This window comes from Jatropha curcas, chromosome 8 (assembly GCF_041381405.1).
Source record: "Jatropha curcas cultivar XTBG-Jc1 chromosome 8, XTBG_Jcur_1.0, whole genome shotgun sequence".
NCBI classification, from domain to species: domain Eukaryota; kingdom Viridiplantae; phylum Streptophyta; class Magnoliopsida; order Malpighiales; family Euphorbiaceae; genus Jatropha; species Jatropha curcas.
Window position 1 is genome coordinate 25793268 of NC_143158.1, and position 22207 is coordinate 25815474.

The following is a 22207-nucleotide window of genomic DNA, read 5'->3' on the forward strand; positions in this document are numbered from 1 at the left end:
TTAAAAATTTTGAAAGGCTTAATTATTCATATTCTATTTGAAATATTATTTTTAAAAATATATATCCGATTAAATTATACAAACATAAAGTAGAAAATTTTCTTTTTTTCTTTTTTTATCTCTCTCCTAAATAAAATAATTTCAATTATAATAAAAATTAAATGAAATATTCAAAAAGTAAACTAATAAAATATAATTTCATGTATAGAACAAAATATTATATATATTTTTAAAATAAAAATTCTAATTTTTCTTCATCCCACACTCATATATTTATTTTATTTAAAAATAAATTTTAAAATTTTAAAAGTTTTAATTATGTATATTCTATTTAAAATTTATGTTTAAAAATATATATCCAATCAAATTATATAAAAATAAAGAAAAATAAAATATTATAAAAATATCATATTTTATCTATCTTCTAAGTAAAATATTTTAAATTTTAATAAAAATAAAATTAAATATTTAAAAAATAAAATATAAAAATTTTCAAATGTCTCATTATCATAAATATTTATTACAAAATAAATTTTAAAAAAGTAAGACTCAAAATTTTAAAATGCTTAATTACCTACATGTATTTATTCGAGAATAAAGCTATTTTATGATATTGAAATTTCATCGATGGCACTATTAGAAATCTTTATTCCTCTATATTCCTACATTTATGAATAGTATAGATAGATTAGTATTTCAAAACGTGTGTTGCTAGTAATTACTTATTAAAGTTACTCGTTATATAATTTATAATATTTTGTTATCTTGAAGTTTTTGTTAATTTCAAAAGTTAATTATGTGCATGAGTAAATTGTTGAGAAAGAGATAGATAGACTCAATACTTTTTATTTAATTATTTACTTTAATAGTATACAAGCATAAATATAAAAAACAATAATGTATAATATTTTTAAAAATAATAAATATAATTGTTCCTTTTACGCGATGAATCTTCCTATCCTTTTAAAGAGTTGCTGGATTAATGGATGATTTAGTCTTATTCAGAACATCACTATCTTTATTATTTTTAATAGTAGAATCTTCCTAATATTATTAATTAAAAATTTAAATATATTTATTATGTATTTAGTAGCAATAGCTCTTTGTAGACAAAGTTTTTTTTTTTTTTTGTGTATATTTGGTCATTATTTTTTTTTCTTATCCAACTTTACAAGACCTTTATTGTTGTCATCTATATCTCTCTTGATAGTGCTCCGTAGAGTTGTCAGTGTGAAAAAACATTACCAAACAAATGATTATGAATATTGGTTTACTAAATGCACATAATTATGATTATTTATTTTCCTAATTGAGTTATATAATATATTAAACGTATGAGTATATTACTAAATAAAATTATGATATTTGATTTTTTTTAGTTGGAGATTTTAAATCTTGATCTGCAGGTGCAGATCTTCGATCAATGGAGCTTGATAATGCAGTATGTACCTTCATTGATGCTATTGATGCATAGTAGTGAAAACTCATCTGTGTTCATTATATATTATAAATTTTTGAAAAAATAATCCAGTTATATAAGATCCAGAAGAGTTATTATTTTGACGTCCAAATCAATTAACGGACTAGGTGTGGTAATGAAGATTTATATATTTTGTCAAAATCAATTCCAATTGGAGAGATCTAACATTATATTTTTAATTTTAGTTTTATAGTTCAAAAGAATATGAATTCTTTTAGTTTATTAAAAGATCTGAACTCTGTTAGCCACTAATAGTAGAGTTCTATGTTTGGTCTATATGAGTATTTGTAATTCTTAATATTATAATTAATGAATTATATTTTCAAAAAAAAATATCCAAGTCATTGATTGCTACATCTCCTTGCAAATTTTCTTATATAAATAGAGGAGCTACTAGCTTCACTTCCTCATTCAAAACTATCTTTTCTGTTGTTTTGGGTTGCTAAAGAAAAATGGAGTTCTCAAAAGCTTTTCTTCTTCTTATCGGCATTGTCTTGGCCACTGTCCTTCTCACCTCGTCGGAGGTCTTAGCTCGCCAACTTGCTGAAACTGTTCAAAATCGTGCGTTTTTAGCTTCCTCTTATCAAATATGTGTTTATCTTTCATTTGTTATCCGCTTATGTTTAAGCCTCTGTTATGTCTTTAAATAAACTAAAAACCAGCCTTCCTCTCTCATTTTCCAACAATTAACTTTTTGTTTTAATATTTGTACTAATTAATCTAATTACTTTATTCAATTTGTAGAAGATAACGCACATGTACACAAACAACATGTGCAACAATATAGGCACCAACACGAACATCTGCAGGAGCAGAAGTTCGAGAACAAACATGACGACGATTGTAAGGAAGATCACAAGCGCTACGACGACCATAAGGAAGATCACAAGCGCGAGGATGACCGTAAGGAAGATCACAAGCGACACGACGGTGGCAAGGACGATTACAAGTGCGACGAGGACCATAAAAAAGATCACAAGCGAGACGAGGAGGGTAAGAAAGATCACAAGTGCAACGACGACCGTAAGGTAGATCACAAGCGCGACAACGACCATAAGCAAGAACACAAGCGCGACGACGACCGTGAGGAAGATCACAACCGCGACGACGACTGTAAGCAAGAACACAAGCTTGACGACGACCGTAAGGAAGATCACAAGTGCGACGACGAGTGTAAGGAAGATCACAAGCGCAATGACTACCGTAAGGAAGATCACAAGCACAACCAAAAGGAAGATAATAAGCACAGGCACAAAAACGAACGTAAGTGTGATAATAAACATAATCATGATCATGATGACAAGCATGGCAATTGAGATGGATATGGGAAAAGGCATCCATAGTTATGCAAATAAAAACTAAAGTTGAAGATATAAGTAAGCTATATATATATATATATATATATATATATATATATATATATAAAAGTTTGATTAATAAATATATAAGCTATATAAATATATATACATGAATAAGAGTGTTCATGGCTGGTGCTGAATCATTTATAAATCTATTTGCACAAATGTTGTCATTGTACAATCGGTATTATCTAAAAAAGTATTGTTCCCATGGTTGGTTAGTTCTTTTTCTTTTTCTTTTTTTTTTTTTGGTTTATGATTAGTAAATTATTTTAGAGGCGCTTTAATTATATATTACTTGAAAAGAAGGAAACAACTTGAAAATTTTTGAAGCCACTGCCCTCTCTCAATGGATTAAGTAGTTGGCCTTATTGCTCAAGAAAATTTAGATTTGTAGATGGAATGAACAATTAATAAAAAATTGATCAATCAAATTTCTATTTATTTTTTAGGATTTTTTCCTTATTTTATTATTTCAATCAAATCTTAGTCTTTTTCTCCTCGTGCAATCGATGAATTTTAGGATATTTACATGCGGATGAAAATATGAATAATTAAAAAATATTAATAATTGAAAGTGTTATTTGTAAAATCTTTATAAATAATAATAATTAATTAATCCTTATTTTTCTTTTCTTTTCTTATTTAAGAAAAATAGAAATTTTCCAATGGTTTGTTTTTCCTTTTAGATAAAATAAATGATAATTTACGGTTTGATAGGTGTCTCCAGGATTTTTAATAAAATAATTTTATGTTGCTCACAAAAAATAATGGACAAAAATCTTTTGTAATTTTGTTTCTCCTAGCCCAGTAAACACCACATTACTTTTTGCCTTCAAATTCAGGAAATTTTCTCGATTCATTATTTAAAAGTTGAAAGTACAATAAGATTAAAGTAATTCAGAGCTAAATTTATGTATTCAGTCAAATCTGCAGCAAGACTATGTTCTTGGCTTCTCATTTTGTATCATAAAATTGATGCAATAATAAAATATTTTTATAATGGCAAATAGATTTTATTAAGGTTAGGAGGCTAGGTTAAAGAAACCTATTAGTTGATTTTGATATCATGGAGAGCACTCGAGTGTCGCCGGTTTCCTCTCAAGAAAAGATCAGCTCTGGCGAAGTACTAAAAAGGTGTAGCTCCGAAATGGCAGCGGAGGTTCTATTGAAGCAGTGACAGACCTACGATTTAAGTTTTTGGGATATACATTTAAATTTATTGAGGCTTAGTTTTTATTTTATATTAAATTTTAAAAAATAAATTTAAATTTATTTAATAAAGGGGAAAACTTTATTTTAAAATTTATTAGAATCAATTTTTACTTGGCTTTTTACTTTTTAACTAAATTGTAAAAATAAATTTAAAATTTAATTAATAGAATAAAATATCTTTTTTCAGATAAAAAAAATGAGATTGAAATGAGTGCTCATCTTAAAAACACTTACAAGAAAATTTAAATTAAATTAAATAAATGAAACTATTGAATACATCACTTACAAAACTCTATTAAAATATCACCGATTAATTTAGTTACCACCAAAATGAGCTGCTATAATAAGCCAAGACTTGGGAAGCCTTAATCCCAAAGTTGGAGGTCCAAGCTCACATTCTAGAATACTCCACATTACTCCACCCAAAAGATATTTTGTATAATGTCAACATAGTTCTAGAATTCTCCATGTAATCTAAGCCGTCCATTTTTGTAGACAAATCTTAGCCGTACAATGAAAAAGTGGAAATGCCTATAAATACCACCCCTCACCTCATTTGTAAGAACCAAGCAAACACCAAGTAAAAACCAAGTAAGTAATCCTTTCCTTAAGCTTTGTGAATGTTTGCTTCTTATTAATACAATTATATTTGGTGTTTTGTGTTAGTATTATTTTGATTGTCTTTCCCGTTATTATTCTTGGTGTTATAAATTATTAATCAATCTTGGAGTTTATCACTGTACTGATATCCAACAAGTGGTATCAGAGCATTAATCCCAACAAGTGGTATCAGAGACTGGTTGTGGTGGTAGTAGTTGTAACCGCGGTATGTTGTGGTGTTCATTTACAAGTGTAGAGTATCGTTACTCTGTTGGAAATAACAGTCGGGGACTGTTGTTGAAGCAAGATTCACGAGCAAGGATTGTGATCTTGATTGGTCAAGGACCGTTGTGCATTAGTTAGTGTGAGGAACACCAGTACCTTATGGCGGATTTTTCTAGAGTTGCTAATAGCATCGAGAAGCTAAATAGCAACGATTACGAGAACTGGAGTACCCGTATGAGATATTATCTCATAGGTCAAGACTTATGGGATATTGTCGGAGGAGATAATACTACACCAGTAGTTGGGGATGCGAAAGCTCTGAAAGAGTGGGAGACAAAATGTGGGAAGGCGATGTATGTGCTGACAGTTGCAGTAGAAGATGAGCAGATGCAACGGATCAAGTCGGCTAAAACACCAAAGGAAGCATGGGACATTCTCAAGTCTGCTTTCGCCAAGAAGAACGAGCAAAATTGTAATGGCTCGAAAATGAGTTATTCTCAATCTCACAACAGAACCTCACTGTAAGTCAATACTTTTCTAAAGTAAAATCTTTATGTGAGGAGATTTCGAAATTAGATCCAGACAATGAGATCAACGAGACAAGGATGAGGAGGATCATCATCCATGGTCTAAGACCTGAATTTAAGGGTCTTGTGACTGCTACTCGTGGTTGGGCTACACAACCAACCTTAGACGAGTTAGAGAATATCTTGTCCAATGAAGAGACTTTAGATGAAAAAATGTCTAAAGTAGCTTTGAAGGATGATGAGGAAGCTCTCTTTGCTAAAAAGAGGGGATTTCGAAACGTTGTGAGAGTAGATGGTGGAAAAGAAAGGAGCAATCAACAAGGATGGAGAAAGCAAAAGTGGAGACCATCACAACAAGGGAGAGCAAGGCCAGGACAAAGGAAAGACGACTGGCGAGAAAGTGATCGTTGCTATAAGTGCAACAAAAGAGGACATTTCGCCCGAGAATGTCGAAGCAGACGAGTAGAAGGAAACACAACATCAACCCAGAACGAGCAACAAAGTGAAGAGGAATGGGATATTCACAATTTCTTTGTTCAGGAGGAAGAAAATTTGCCACAGAAGCCAGTAGAGATGATGATGAAAGGACCCGAGCAAGAGTCGTCATTAATATCTGTAAGTGATAGAATCAACTATGATGATGATTGGATAGTTGATTCTGGAAGTTCTAATCACATGACAGGAAACAAGGAGAAATTATCAGATATATCCAATTATGATGGAGGTCGTGTTGTAGTCACAACAAATAACACGAGATTGCCAATAGCTCACATTGGAAAGACAACCATTGTTTCTCCCTCCAGTAACGAAAAAATGGAGTTACAGATGGTTTACTATGTGCCAAGGATGAAGAAAAACTTGCTCTCTGTATCACAAATAGCAAGTGCGAGTAGAATCAATCTACGTCATGTCAACACAAGAAGCCTATGTTGACAGAACAAGGAAAAGTGAGACAGCTGACTTGTGGCATGCTCGTTTGGGACATGTTAGTTATCACAAGCTTAAGGTGATGATGAAGAAGTCCATGCTTAAAGGTCTTCCTCAGTTGGAATGCCGAGAAGACACTATATGTGCTGGATGCCAATATGGAAAAGCTCACCAACTTCCCTTTGAAGAGCCAAAACATAGAGCCAAGGTGCCATTGGAGTTAATACATTCAGATGTTCTTGGACGGATCAAGCAACCTTCAAACAGTAATATGAGATACATGATTACTTTCATCGATGACTACTCGAGATATGTTTGGGTAGATTTCATGGTAGAGAAGTCGGAAGCTTTTGAAAAATTCAAAGCTTTCAAGAACAAAGTTCAGAAAGAAGTCGGAAATAAAATTAGATGCCTTCGCACTGACAATGGTGGAGAGTACACGTCTGACGAATTCACTAAATATTGCCAAGAGCAAGGCATTCGAAGGCATTTCACATGTCCAAGAACACCGCAGCAAAATGGAGTTGCTGAGAGAAAGAATCGACACCTAGTGGAGATTTGCAGGAGTTTGCTCCATGCGAAGAATGTGCCAGCTAGATTTTGGGCAAAGTGCATGAAGACAGTTGTGTACGTCACCAACAGACTACCTCAAGCAAGACTGGAGTTTACATCCCCATTCCAGAAATTGTGGAACATTACACCAACTGTAAGTCATTTTCGTGTTTTTGGATGCGTGTGTTATGTCATTGTTCCGGATGAACTTCGAAGCAAGTTTGACAAAAAGGCACTTCTCTGCATATTCGTTGGTTATGATGAGCAAAGAAAAGGATGGAAATGTTGTGATCCTACAACTAACAAGTGCCATATTTCACGAAACGTGGTCTTTGATGAGACATCATCTTGGTGGTCATCTCAAGCAACCCTGTTACCAGACTCAAAAGAAATTCAAGAAAAAGTTGAAAAGAAGATAGGAGAGGGAGAGTTCATCCCAAAGAAAGCTCAAGCAGAGCCATCCAGAGTTCAAGAGAAATCGAAGAGCTCATGGAAGATAGGTGCATACGAACAACAGTAGCCAAGTCAAGAAGAACAATATCCAGATTATCCTCCACTTCGGCGATCGAGTCGAGAAAGAAGGCCTAATCCAAAATATGCAAATGCTGCTATAGCAGAGATAAAGGAGCCAACAACTTATGAAGAAGCATCAAAGAAGATGGAGTGGACTACTGCAATGGAAGAAGAAATTGCTGCTTTGGAGGAAAATCAAACATGGGAATTAGTGCCAAAACCAAAAGATGTGAAACCTATCTCTTGCAAATGGGTCTACAAAATCAAAACTCGCCCGGATGGATCAATTGAGCGATACAAAGCAAGACTGGTTGCTCGTGGATTTTCTCAACAGTATGGCTTGGACTATGATGAGACATTTAGTCCAGTTGCCAAGATCACTACTGTGCGTGTATTACTAGCTGGCAGCTAGTAAGTCATGGCCTTTGTGGCAGATGGATGTGAAGAATGCATTCTTACATGGTGAAGTTGATCATGAAATCTACATGGAGCAACCACCAGGGTTCAGAAGTCGTGAGAATCCTAACTATGTGTGCAAGCTAAGGAAAGCTCTTTATGGTCTAAAACAAGCACCGAGGGCTTGGTATGGAAAGATTGCAGAATTCCTTGTCAAGAATGGACATGTTATGGCACTAGCAGACTCCAGTTTATTTGTAAAAGATCGGGAAGGAAGAATAGCTATAATGCTAGTATACGTTGATGATTTAATAGTCACTGGCGACAATATCGAAGAGATTTAACTCATCCGAGAGAATTTGGCTACTCATTTCAAAATGAAAGAGCTAGGAAAGCTCAAGCATTTTCTTGGATTGGAAATAGAAGAAGCCAAGGAAGGTTTGTTCCTCGGACAACAGAAGTATGCAAGAGATCTACTGAAGAGGTTTGGAATGATGGAATGTAAGCCGATATCTACTCCAATGGATGCTAATGTCAAGCTGTGTGCTCATGAAGGGAATGATCTCGAAGATGCTACTATGTATAGAAAACTAGTGGGAAGCCTAATTTATCTCACTATGACACGGCCAGACATTTCCTTTGCAGTTGGAGTAGTCAGCCGATTTATGCAGAAGCCTAAGAAACCTCACTTGGAAGCAGTTCGAAGAATATTGAGATATGTCAAAAGTACAATTGATTATGGGATCTTTTATAAGAGAGGTGAAATTATCAAGTTGGAAGGATATTCCGATGCTGATTATGCAGGAGATCACTACACTCGGCGCTCGACAACAGGCTATGCATTTAGTCTTGGTTCAGGAGTAATCTCTTGGTGCAGCAAGAGACAACCTATAGTGTCACTTTCCTCAACAGAAGCAGAGTATCGGGCAGCAGCAACAGCAGCTCAGGAAAGTGTTTGGTTGTCACAGCTTATGAATGATCTGCATCAACCCATCGACTATCCAATTCCGTTAAATTGTGATAATCGTTCGGCTATACAAATGGCTGAGAATCTGGTGTTTCATGCGAGAACAAAACACGTGGAGGTTTACTATCACTTTATCAGAGAGAATGTTCTACAAGGAGAGATTAAAATGAAATATATCAAGACGAAGGATCAACCAGCTGATATTTTTACAAAGAGTTTAAACACAAATAAATATGAAGATTTTCGCCAACAATTGGGAATGATGAAGAAAGAGAAATTAATCGTTGAGGGAGAGTATTAAAATATCGCCGAATAATTTAGTTACCACCAAAATGGGCTGCTATAATAAGCCAAGACTTGAGAAGCCTTAAGCCCAAAGTTGGAGGTCCAAGTCCACATTCTAGAATACTCCACATTACTCCACCCAAAAGATATTTTGTATAATGTCAACATAGTTCTAGAATTCTCCATGTAATCTAAGCCGTCCATTTTTGTAGACAAATCTTAGCCGTACATTGAGGAGGTGGAAATGCCTATAAATACCACCCCTCACCTCATTTGTAAGAACCAAGCAAACACCAAGCAAAAACCAAGTAAGTAATCATTTCCTTAAGCTTTGTGAATGTTTGCTTCTTATTAATACAATTATATTTGGTATTTTGTGTTAGTATTATTTTGATTGCCTTTTCCATTATTATTATTGGTGTTATAAATTATTAATCAATCTTGGAGTTTATCACTGTGCTAATATCCAACAAACTCATTGTTTTGTTCTGACAATAACAACATAAGAAAAATTTAGATATTAAGAATTGAAAATAAATAACGAAAAATGAACACTACAAGCACCTAATGTCGAACTCAGGTCCAATCTAAAATTGAAGCCACTTTCAAATTCAATCACCTCTATTGCACAAAACATTATTGTAAATATAAAAATACAAACAAATTTTTGAGGGGGGATGCCTCCTGTTCGCCACCCCTGCCAATATGTTGAAGATTAGGATTCGAAAATGGAGCGTGAATATACTGTTGATAATAGGAGATGTCAAGTTTCCTTCAAAGGTGTTGTTCTTCGTGACTTGTTGATGGATGATTTTATGCCTGGTTTTGTAAATGAGGAGGATGCCGTCTCGAGGAGGAATCCATAGGTGATGAAGATAAAGATAATGACTTGGAATACCCAACATTTTTGATACGATTTTGATTCATTTACGATATAGTTTAATTCCGGTTCAGTTTTGAATCGAACCGAATTGGTGGCCATATCTGGCAAAAAGCATTTAATATATATAATAATTATAATAATTTTCTCCAAATCAACAAACGGTGAAACCATTCTTTGCTGTTTCTTTCCATTGACAAATTGTTAGGTAATAGTTTTCGGTTTTGATAGGTGATATATATATATATATATATATATTTCTTTGTTTTATTATTATATATATGTCATATTTTACTCGCATATCAATCTTTCTTCTATATGCACATTTATAGATTTATATTATCTTTTTTTTTTTTTTTTTTTTTTTTTTTTTTTTTTGCTTTAACAAAATAATAATTAGCTGGAAAGGGCTCTAATTATAATAATTACTTTTAGACCAGCAAATGGGAAAAGTTGCTCTTATTTCTTTCCATTGGCAAATTTGTCAGGTAGCAATTTTCCTGACAAAATAAATCCATTATTAATGAAAATACGTAAATTTTAGTAAATATAATAAACTAGCGAATTAGCATAAATCATAAAATATTCCAAAATTAAAAATTTACTAAAATAATTATAATTTACTGATCACAAAGCCCTAAATGGTCCTAATATTATTACTTTCAAACAAATAAAGTTAAATCCTTATTTTTTTCAATTTTTTCTATCTTTACCATTTTCTTCAACTTTTCAATAACGAGAGTTGATGGCATTTCAACTTTTTGGATACCCGACGTCACGTTTCCTTATGCTATTTGTTATTTTCTTCTTCTTTCCTCATTGGAAACTATCTTCTTGCTTGATTACATGGGAATCTTTTTCTTTTTTAATTTGGAATAGAATTTTTATTTTTCTTTGATACACCTAATCAACCTCCTATAGTATACACTTTTTTCTTTTGATCCCTGGTAAATTAAAATAATTAAAATAATTAGACAATCAAGTATCTGTTTGGTATTTTCACTTACGCTGAAGAGTGAAAAGTATTGAATTTGAGTCCTTACAACCACAAGTACTTTCACCAATTTGATGAGACTAGAAAAGGCTTACCTCCTATTTTATAGCCTTCAGTGTTATTTCTGTCATCGGACCTCTCATTGAATAATTAAAATAAATACATTTTAAATAAATAATAAAATAAAATTTATATAAATTAAATAAACTATATGGGCATATCTAATTGGCTTTGAAAATGAAGTGCCTTTGATTTTCTTTTTTCTCATTGGCTTTTCTTTAACAATCTCGATACAATCAATATTTTCACTATTTTTGTGGGACTAATTTTTAAGAGGCCCGAATTAAAAAAAAAAAAAGCCCACATTTTCTAGAAAACCCTAGAAATTGAATTAAACCGGTTTTAACCAATCCGATTCACCGGTTTTTAGCTGGTTTTCATCTAATTTTACCGGTTTAGGCTGATTTTTTGAACAATCGATTTTTCTATACAATTCGGATCAAACTACAATTCAATTTTAATCAAACCTGTCGAACCAATCGGTCTGATCCGATTTTCAAAACAATGAGATAGACTTAATACTTTTTCTTTAATTATTTGCTTTAATAGTATACATGCATAAATGTAAAAAACAATAATATATAATATTTTTTAAATAATAAATACATCGTTTCCTTCTTTTTGTCCCTTTTCAAGAGTCGCTGGATTAATAAATGATTTCGACTTATCACTCACTATCTTTATTGTTTTTAATAGTAGAATCTTCCTAATATTATTGATTAAAATTTTGAATATACTTATTATCTATTTAGTAAAAAGAATTCTCTGTAGACAAAGTTTTTTGTGTATATTGCTGAGAAGGATGACAAAAAAAATTGACACATGGGATTTGACGTGTCAACCATTGTAGTGAAAAAACGAATGGACAAAACTGTCCTTAATAAAAGGAAAGGCAGCTTTGTTTGACATGTCGATCAAGAACTGCAAGTCCCTTCTACTAGAAAAGCAATGGAAAATTAAAATCAAACCATACTTCACCCAGAACACCAATCTCATATTTATGTGTGTGTGTGTGTGTGTTTGCATATATATATATATATATATATATATATATATATATATATATATTACTGCATGTACTATAAAGTGTGACAGCAAAAAAAAGAAGAGTACCTGTACAAACGAAGGAAAAAGAAAAGACAAACAAGACAAGTGTGAGAATGAGAGATGGAGAGAATAGTCCGATTTTCATCTTCAGAACTGGAATATAGACTTTCTTCAGAATCTGAGAAGAAAGAAAGAGATAGACCAACGATGGCAATTTTGTCGATCAAAGCTGCCTTTTCTTTTACTAAGGGCAGTTTTGTCCATTTGTTTTTTGCACTATAATGTTTCACATGTCAAATCCACCGTGTCAAGCTAGTTTTTTGTTTACTCAGCGATATTTTGATCATTAAGTGGTCCCTACAATTTTTATTCATGTTTCCGGCAAGTCATACTCAGCGATATTTTGATCATTAAGTGATCCCTACAATTTTTATTCATGTTTCCGGCAAGTCACATAAGATGGTAACACTTGATTGAAAAAAATTTATCGATTTAGCTACTTAATTGTAAATGTTTTCTGTGAAATATTGAAATAGAAATTTTTCAAAAATTCACCCACTAAAATTTGTAGAAAACATTAAATATCTAACTAGAATAGGACAAAACTTCCTAGTAAATTTATATTATTATAAATTCGTAATGTTAAAATAATATAATATATAGTTATAAAATCGTTAATGAATTAAAAATTAATAATATTTCAGTCACTACAATAATATCATTAAATTTGCTAGTTAGGATGTGAATACATAATCTTTTAGCTAATATAATATAATATTTTAGTAAATAATCTTCAAATTAAAATTTAAATTTTGTAAAATAAGTTCCTAATTTTTAATTAAAAATTTTTATATTAATTAGAATTTCCAATTGAAATAAAATTAATGATTTCAGTCAATATAATAATATTTGATATTCAAAATTTGTAATTGGCCAACTTTCATAGAACTTTCTTTTTTGTTTTAGGAAACTTTCATAGAATTTCAAATAGCTATAATACATATCCTAAACCATATATTATTATACATACGTAAATATAATTATGAATTATTTTCCATAAAATTCCTAATTTAAACTTAAGTTTACATAAATTTAAACTTTTCTTTATATAACTTCAGCTATATTAAACTCCAATAGTTCAAGCCACTGATTGCTACATCTCCTTGCAAACTTTCTGTATAAATAGAGGAGTGACTAACTCCACTTTCTCATTCAAAACTTGAGCAAATATCTTTTTTGTTGTTTTGGGTCACTTAAGAAAAATGAGATTCTCAAAAGCTTTTCTTTTTCTTATCGGCACTGTCTTGGCCACTTTTTTTCTTACCTCGTCGGAAGTCTTAGCTCGCCAACTTGTTGAAACTGTCCAAAAACGTGAGTTTTTAGCTTCCTCTAATCAAATATGCATTTATCTTTCATTTGTTATGTGTTTATGCTTAAGCCTTTGTTATGTCTTTGAAAAAACTGAAAACTAGCCTTCCTCTCTCATTTTCCAACGATTAAATTTTTGTGTTAACATTTATACTAATTAATGTAATTATTTTATTCAATTTGTAGAAGATAATGCACAGGTGCACAAATACGAACATGAATATCAACATGTGCAGCAGTATGGGCACAAACATGACGATAAGGAACAACACAAGCGCGACGATGACTGCAAGGAAGACCACAAGCGCGACGATGACTGCAAGGAAGACCATAAGCGCGACAACGACTGCAAGGAAGATCACAAGCGCGATGACGATTGCAAGGAAGACCACAAGCGCGAGAATAACCACAAGCGCGGCAACGATCGCAAGGAAGACCACAAATGTGAGAAAACCGGTAAGAAAGATAACGAGCACAAGGACGAGTGTAAGAAAGATCACAAGCGTGACGACAACTGTAAGGAAGATCATAAGCGCGACCATGATCGAAAGGAAGATCACAAGTGCGATGACGACCATAAGGAAGATCACAAGCGCGACCACGATCGAAAGGAAGATCACAAGTGCAATGACGATTGTAAGGATGATAAGCGCTACCACGACCGAAAGGAAGATCACAAGCGCGACGACGACCATAAGGAAGATCACAAGTGCGACCACAATCGAGAGGAAGATTACAAGCGCGACGACGACCGTAAGGAAGATCACAAGCGCAACCATGATCGAAAGGAAGATCACAAGCGCGACCATAAGGAAGAACATAAGCGCAACGATGATCGAAAGGAAGATCACAAGCGCGACGACAACCGTAAGGAAGAACATAAGCGCGACGATGACCGTAAGAAAGATTACAAATGCGATCACGACCGAAAGGAAGCTCACAAGCGCGACCATAAGGAAGATAATTAGCTCGGGCACAAAAACGAACATAAGCGTGATAATAAACATGATCATGATCACGATGACAAGCATGGACATTGACATGGATATGGGAAAGGGCATCCGTAGTTATGCAAATAAAAGCTAAAGTTTGAGATATAAGTTAGCCATATATATATATATATATATATATATAAAAGAAAGTTCATACATGAATAAGAGTGTCCATTGCTGGTGGTGCTGAACCATTAATAAATCTATTTGCACAATAAATGTTGTCATTTGTATTGTTTTACAATATGTATGTCATACATTCTTCTTTTGTTATATGCCGTGATGTATTATAATATTATCAAATTGGTATTTGTTCCCATGGTTGATTAGTTCTTTTTCTTGTCTTTTTTTTTTTTTTTTTGTTATGATGAGTAAATTATTTCTGGGGTGTTTTAATTATATATTGCTTGAAAAGAAGGAAACAACTCGAAAAATTTTGACTTCATTGTTACAATAATTCACATAGACAATGTTGTTCAACATCATTATCAACATCGTATTACAATAATTAATCCCCTCAATTTTGAAATTTGTCTTTATAGTATCCTCGACTTTATGAATGACTATCATACACTTGAACTTATAAATTTTGGTAATATTAAATACTTCTCCATATTAAGAGCAATAGTTGTTTTATGATTTTTAGTTTTTATATGTAAAATATTAATTTGATGTGTAGTTAGCATAACTTTTGGAATAATAATGGTCACATTTTTTAACTATTTAAATGATCTAATTTTACAAGTTAAAGTGTTTAATAAAATAATTCTAAAACAAAGTGTTTAACGGTTGTAATTTTATAAGTTGAAATATTTAATGGTCAAACTAATAAAAACGAAAAATTGAAAGTACTATAAGATTAAAGTAATAAAGTTCAGGAATAAATTTATGTATTGAGTCAAATCTACATCAAGACTATGTCCTTCGTTTCTCATTTTGTATGATAAAATTGATGCAACAATAAAATATTTTCATAATGCCAAATAGATTTCATTAAGGTTAGGAGGCTAGGTTAAAGAAACCTATTAGTTGATTTTGATATCATGGGGAGCACTCAAGTGTCGCCCGTTTTATCTGAAGAAAACGATCAACTCTGGCGAAGTACTAAATAAGTGAAGCTTCGGAATGGCAGCGGAATTCTGTTGAAGCAGCGGCAGACTTAGGATTTAAGTTTTGGGGGAAGAGAGGATATTAATTTAAATCTATTGAGACTTAATTTTATTTTATATTAAAATTTAAAAAATAAATTTAAAAATTATTTAACAAAAGTCCAAACCTTATATAAAATTTATTAGATTCAATTTTTACTTGGCTTTTTATTTTTTAATTAAATTGTAAAAATAAATTTAAAATTTAATTAATAGAATAAAATATCTATTTTTAAATGAAAAAATGAGACTTAAATGAGTACTCATCTTACTTACAAGGAAATTTAAATTAAATCATAACGAAACCGTCGAACACATCACTTACAAAACTCATTGTTTTATTCTAGCAATAACAATAGATGGAGACTATTTAACAATTATGTATATTATTTAAATTCAATATATATACTGTTTGTTTTTTATTGACTTTTAATTAATAATTTCATAAGAAAAGTTTAGATATTATGAATTGAAAATAAACAACGAAAAATGAACACTGCAATCACCAAACTCAAGGTCCAATGTGAAAATTTGAAGCCACTTTCAGACTCAACCACCTCTATTGCACAAAACATTATTGCAATATAAAATATAAACAAATTTCTGAGTGGGGGGATGCCCTCTGCTAGCCACCCCTGGGTCGAAAATGGAGCGTGAACGTATTGTTGATAATAGGAGACGTAAAGTTTCCTTCGAAGGTGTTGTTCTTTGTGACTCTTTGATGGAGGATGTTATGCCTGGTTTTAGAGATGAGGAGGATGCCGTCTCCGAGGAAGAATTCATAGGTGATGAAGATAAAGATATTAAAATATCATCGATTAATTAAGAAAAGACAACTACCAAAATGGGCTACCATAATAAGTTAAATACTTGGCAAGCTTCAAGTTTAGAGGTGGAAACCCAAGCCCAAAGTTGGAGGTTCAAGCCTACATTCTAGAATACTCCACAATTCTCCACAAATGAGATGCAATGAAAATATCTTATCTAACTGTAGAATGTTCCTTGTAATCTAGACCATCCATTTTTGTAAACAAATCTTAGCCGTACATTGAGGAGGTGGAAATGCCTATAAATACCACCCCTCCTCTCATTTGTAACCAACCAAGTAACTAATAATTTCCTTAATGTTTGTGAATGTTTGCTTCTTATTAATACAATTATATTTAGTGTTTTGTGTTAGTATTATTTTGGTTGCCTTTCCCGTTATTATTGTTGGTGTTATAAATTATTAATCAATCTTGGAGTTTATTACTGAGCTGATATCTAACAAGTGGTATCAGAGCATTTATCCCAACAAAAGATGCCTATTCGAAACGCTGGATGGTTTCGGTGTGATTTTGATTCATTTATAGTACATTTGATTTTGGTTCGATTTTGATTCGAACCGAACAAGTGATCATCCCGGCAAATACCATCTAATATATATATATATATATATATATATATCTCCAAATCAACAAATGGTAAAGTCGCTCTTTGCTGTTTCTTTCCATTGGCAAATTGTCAGCTAGTAGTTTTTAGTTTTGATAGGTGATATATATATTTCTTTGTTTTATTATTGTATATATGTCATATATTTTACTCCCATATCAATCTTTCTTCTATATGCACATTTATTAGACTTATATTATCTTATCCTTTTGTTTTGCTTTAACAAAATAGTAATTAGCTGTAAAGTTGCTCTTATTTCCTTCCATTCGCAATTTGTCAGGTAGCAATTTTCAGGTTGGTAGGTAATATATATATATTTTTTTCTTTCTTCTAATATTATAAATATCACATTTTTTTTAGTCGATTTAAATTCCTAATTATAATATATTAACCTATAAATTAGCTAAACTAAATATAAATCCTTCAAATTATGTAAAATTAATGAGTGAAATAAAAGCTCATATATTTATAATTTATCAATGGATTTAAATTTCTAATTATAATAGTTTAATCTATAAATTAGCTAAGTTAAATATAAATCCTTCAGACTATGTAAAATTTATGAGTGAAATAAAAGATGTTAATGAAAATATGTAAATTTTAGTAAATATAATAAATTAGCAATTTAGCATAAAACTTAAAATATTCTAATATTAAAACTTTATAAAATAATTATAATTTACAAAGCCCTAAATGGTCCTAATATCATTTTTTTCAAACAAATAATGTTAAATCCTTATTTTTTCAATCTTTTTCAATCTTTATCTTTTTCCTTCTTTAATTTGAAATAGAATCTATATTTTTCGTTGATACACCTAATCAACCTCCTATAATATACACTTTTTCTGAGAGTGTCTATTAAACTAAAATAATTAAAATAAATACATTTAAAATAAATAAATAATATAAATTTTATTTAAATCAAATAAACTATATGGGCATTACCTAATTGGCTTTGAAAATAAAGTGCCTTTGATTTTCTTTTTTCTCGCTGGCTTTTGTCCTCTTCGTTAACAATCTTGATGCAGTCAACATTTCCCTATTTTTGTTTGCCGTCGGAAGGCGAAATGAAGATATGAATTTCAACTTATAGGTGTTAAATAGTCGCGATGTATTATATATAGAATAAAAATATAATATTATATAATTTTAATCTATCAATGAAATTAAAAGCTCTCTAATTAGAATGAGACTAAATTATCTTTAATAATATTATTAATCAACCAAAATCAAAAGTTTCATAATCAGAATAAAATTAAATTATCCTTCATTATATCATTAATCAACCAAAAAAATTAAATAGGGGCGTGAATGGGTCGGGTTGGGATGGGAATTACATAATTTCCGGTCCCATCCCAAAATATCGGAACATAAAAAATGGAATCATAATCCTATCCCATTTTTTGGGACGAGACGGGACGGAAATTCAGGTCTATGGAGCATATGACAGAATAGGTTGGGCCGAAAATCAATCAAATTTCTCGTATACTTACTCCATTATTTTTCATCTAAATTATTATTTTCATCAATTATAATCGAATAAAATTCATTTATATATGTTTGAGTTAAAAAAAAAAAAAAGAAAAATTTCAATCATTGATGATCTACTATTGAAGTTATAATAGAAGACTTTTAAATAGTTATTTTCTAGCTAATAAAAGCGTTAAATACAATAAAATAAAATAGTATAAAAATTATATACAATTTAACTTTACATATATTTTATCAATTTTAACTCATTATTCTTTTTGTCACTGTTATCTTTAAGCTAATTTAAATTTGTTACTTAATTTAATTTTGAATATTATCTAAAAAATAAAAAATGATAGCATTAAGTACATCTAATAATTTAGTAATCAAATAAATTAAAGTTAATATTTTCTCTTGTATTGATCAATCTTTTCATTTTCTATTTAATAAAAAAGTTATTTAAAAAGTCTTACTAAACACATATTGTCGAATAACAGAGGAAAAACCTATATTAAAAAATATATGTTTAATTACTTGAATTATAATTTAAAACTTTGTAAAATAAGTTCCTAATTTCTAATTAAAAAGTTTTATATTAATTAAAATTTCCAATTGAATTATTTTCATGATATTTCTGTCAATATAATAATATTTGATATCCATAATTTGTAATTGGCCAACTTTCATAGAATTTCAAATAGCTATAAAATATAGCTTATACCATATTATTATAGATATATATTATAATGTAAATATAGTTATTAATTATTTTCAATAAAATTCCTAAATAAACTTAAGTTTACGTAAATTTAAACTTTTCTTCATATAACTTCATCTATATTACCATTAGTTTAATTTTTATTTTTATTTTTATTTTTTGAGTAGGATTCTTTTAGCCTACTTATTATCATAGAATTTCAACTTTTCTTTGAATAATTGAACAAAAATATATTGTGAAGGTATTATTTGAGTAATATTTATTTTTATTTTATTTAATACTCTATTCAATTAAGGAAGGTATTAATTTCAATTATTAGCCTGCATAATTAAGAAATGATTCTTTTATTTTTTCTAATCAATAAAATTAAAATACTTAAAGATATTTTATTCTTACTATATTTAAAATGTACCACCTTATTTAATATATACCTTATAATTTCTTATTATTTTATCCAATAAAATCTAGATTCAAAGAGAAAATTAATATAGCTAATCAAAATGAATTACCTTTATTTTTTTTCAACCAATAAAATTAAGTCCTAAATGATATTTTTTTATCAATCCATAAATTTAGAAGGAACATTTTAGGAATCCAATATTCGTCGTTCAAACTTTTATATATATATATATATATATATATATATATATATATATATATATATATATATATATATATATATAATATGAAAAAAAAAAATCAGAATGAATCCCAAATTTATTTGGAGTTAAAAAATATATATTTCAACAAGCAATTCAGCATTTCTCTAGTTAAGAAAATGGGAAGGACTTTTAAATAGAGGATAGTATTTCCTTTTATGAACTCTCACCAAAATATAAAAACTCTATCATATAATGGTGGAGAAGACGTTTCTTTAAACATTTTGGATGACTAAAAAATTGGTAGTATGTAGAAATATCTTTAACATCATTTTAAATAACTAACTTTTAAACTATTCAACCATTTCATTTTGAATATTTTAACATCAGTTACAGAATTACAATAAAATCAACATTCTCCCATGGACGGATTCTCAAAATTCTTCATAATTCAGATCTTTCCTTCCATATTTGTTTAAATTTTATTTCTTTTCCTACAATCAAATACAGAAACTACATACGAGCTTCACTGCCCTATTACTGCCTCTATACTCAGTCTTGGAAAGTTATCCATTTCATGCTAATTAATTACTGAAACGAAATTCTAAACCTGGACTATTGAACTTCAATAGTCCAAGTCCTTGCGAATTTTCTTGTATAAATAGAGGAGCTGCTAGCTCCACTTTCTATTCCAAAACTTGAGCAAATATCTTTTTCTGTTGTTTTGGGTTACTAAAGAAAAATGGAATTCTCAAAAGCTTTTTTTCTTCTTATGGGCATTGTCTTGGCCACTGTTCTTCTCACCTCGTCCGAGGTCTTAGCACGCCAACTTGCTGAAACAGTTCAAAACCGTGAGTTTTCAGCTTCTTCTAATCAAATATATGTTTATCTTTCATTTTTTATGTGTTTATGTTTAAGCTTTTGTTATGTCTTTGAGAAAAACTAAAAACTAGCTTTCCTCTCTTGTTTTCCAATAATTAGGCTTTTTTATTTTAATATTTATACTAATTAATCTAATTACTTTGTTCAAGTTGTAGAAGATATTGCACAAGTGCAGAAATACAAGCATGGATATCAGCATGTGCAGCAGTATGGGCACGAACACGAACATCTGCAGGAGCAGAAGTTTGGACACATACAGGACCATAAGGACGAGCATAAGCACGACCATAAGGACAGGCTGAAGGACGACCATAAGGACAGGAAAAAGGATGACGATAAGAACCACCATAAGAATAAAAATGGTCACGATCATGATCACGATCGTTACCATAAGGACGACCACAAGCACGACCATCAGGACAGTCACAAGGACGACCATAAGGACAGGAAAAAGGATGACGATAAGAACCACCATAAGAATAATCATCAGAATGGTCATAAGGATGGTTATAAGAATGACCATAAGGACGATCATAAAAATGGTCACGATCATGATCACGATCGTTACCATAAGGACGACCATAAGGACAGGCATAAGGACGACCATAAGGACATGAAAAAGGATGACAATAAGGACAACTATAAGGACCATAAGGACATGAAAAAGGATGACAATAAGGACAACTATAAGGACGATCATAAGAATGACCATAAGGACGATCATAAGAATGATTACATTCGCGATCACAAGCATGGCCATGGACCTGGATATGGGAAAGGGCATGGCACCGAAATCTTGCATAGCAAGTCACGGTGGACACTTGAGCCATAGTTATGCAAATAGAAACTAAATTTGGAAATATAAGTAAGCCATATATATATATATATATATAAAAGAAAGTTCATACATGAATAAGAGTGTTCATTGCGGGTGCTGAACCATTAATAAATATATCTGCATAATAAATGTTGTCATTGTACAATTGGATTATTGTTTTACTTTGTTCTAAAATAGAATGACAATATTTATGTCATTACAGTTTTCTTTTATTATTTGCAGTGATGTATTAATATTAAAATTAAATTGATATTAGCTAAGAAAGTACTGTTCTCATGGTTGATTAGTTTTTTTTTTTTATGATTAGTAAATTATTTTAAGGGTACTTTAATTATATAGTGCTTGAAAAGAAGGAAACAGCTTGAAAAATTTTGGAGCCCCTGCCTCTGTCAATGGATTACTATTATACATGGCAAGTTAATTACAAGATTTATGGTATTAATTAATACAATTGAGTATTTGGACTTATTACTCAAGAAAATTCAGGTTTAGGTTTGTGGATTTTGATATATAATGCAAGACTTCAGTATTTAAGTCTTATGCATTAATTGTGCATAAGCTACAAATAATAGAATAAAAAATTCTTTAATCAAAATTCTTCGTATTTTTTATGATTTTTTTTCGCATTTTATTATATTTCAATCAAATCTTAATCTTTGGCTCCTCATGCAATCAAGGAATTTTAGGGTATTTGTACGGGGATGAAAATATGAATAAATTAAAAAATATTAATAA

General features: G+C 30.6%; 2 protein-coding genes across 2 annotated transcripts; both read left to right on the plus strand.

Moving 5' to 3' along the window:
* Positions 1–1901: 1901 nt before the first annotated feature.
* LOC105635632 (uncharacterized) lies at positions 1902–2856 on the plus strand. The gene is made up of 2 exons (XM_012218711.3): positions 1902–2041; positions 2225–2856. The coding sequence occupies exons 1-2, from the start codon at positions 1933–1935 to the stop codon at positions 2794–2796; spliced, it is 681 nt and encodes a 226-aa protein (XP_012074101.1). The 5' UTR covers positions 1902–1932; the 3' UTR covers positions 2797–2856.
* A 10400-nt stretch (positions 2857–13256) lies between these two features.
* On the plus strand, positions 13257–14645 carry LOC105635633 (uncharacterized). The gene is made up of 2 exons (XM_012218712.4): positions 13257–13397; positions 13581–14645. Exons 1-2 carry the CDS (start codon positions 13289–13291, stop codon positions 14360–14362), a joined length of 891 nt encoding a protein of 296 aa, XP_012074102.1. The 5' UTR covers positions 13257–13288; the 3' UTR covers positions 14363–14645.
* The last annotated feature ends 7562 nt before the right edge of the window (positions 14646–22207 follow it).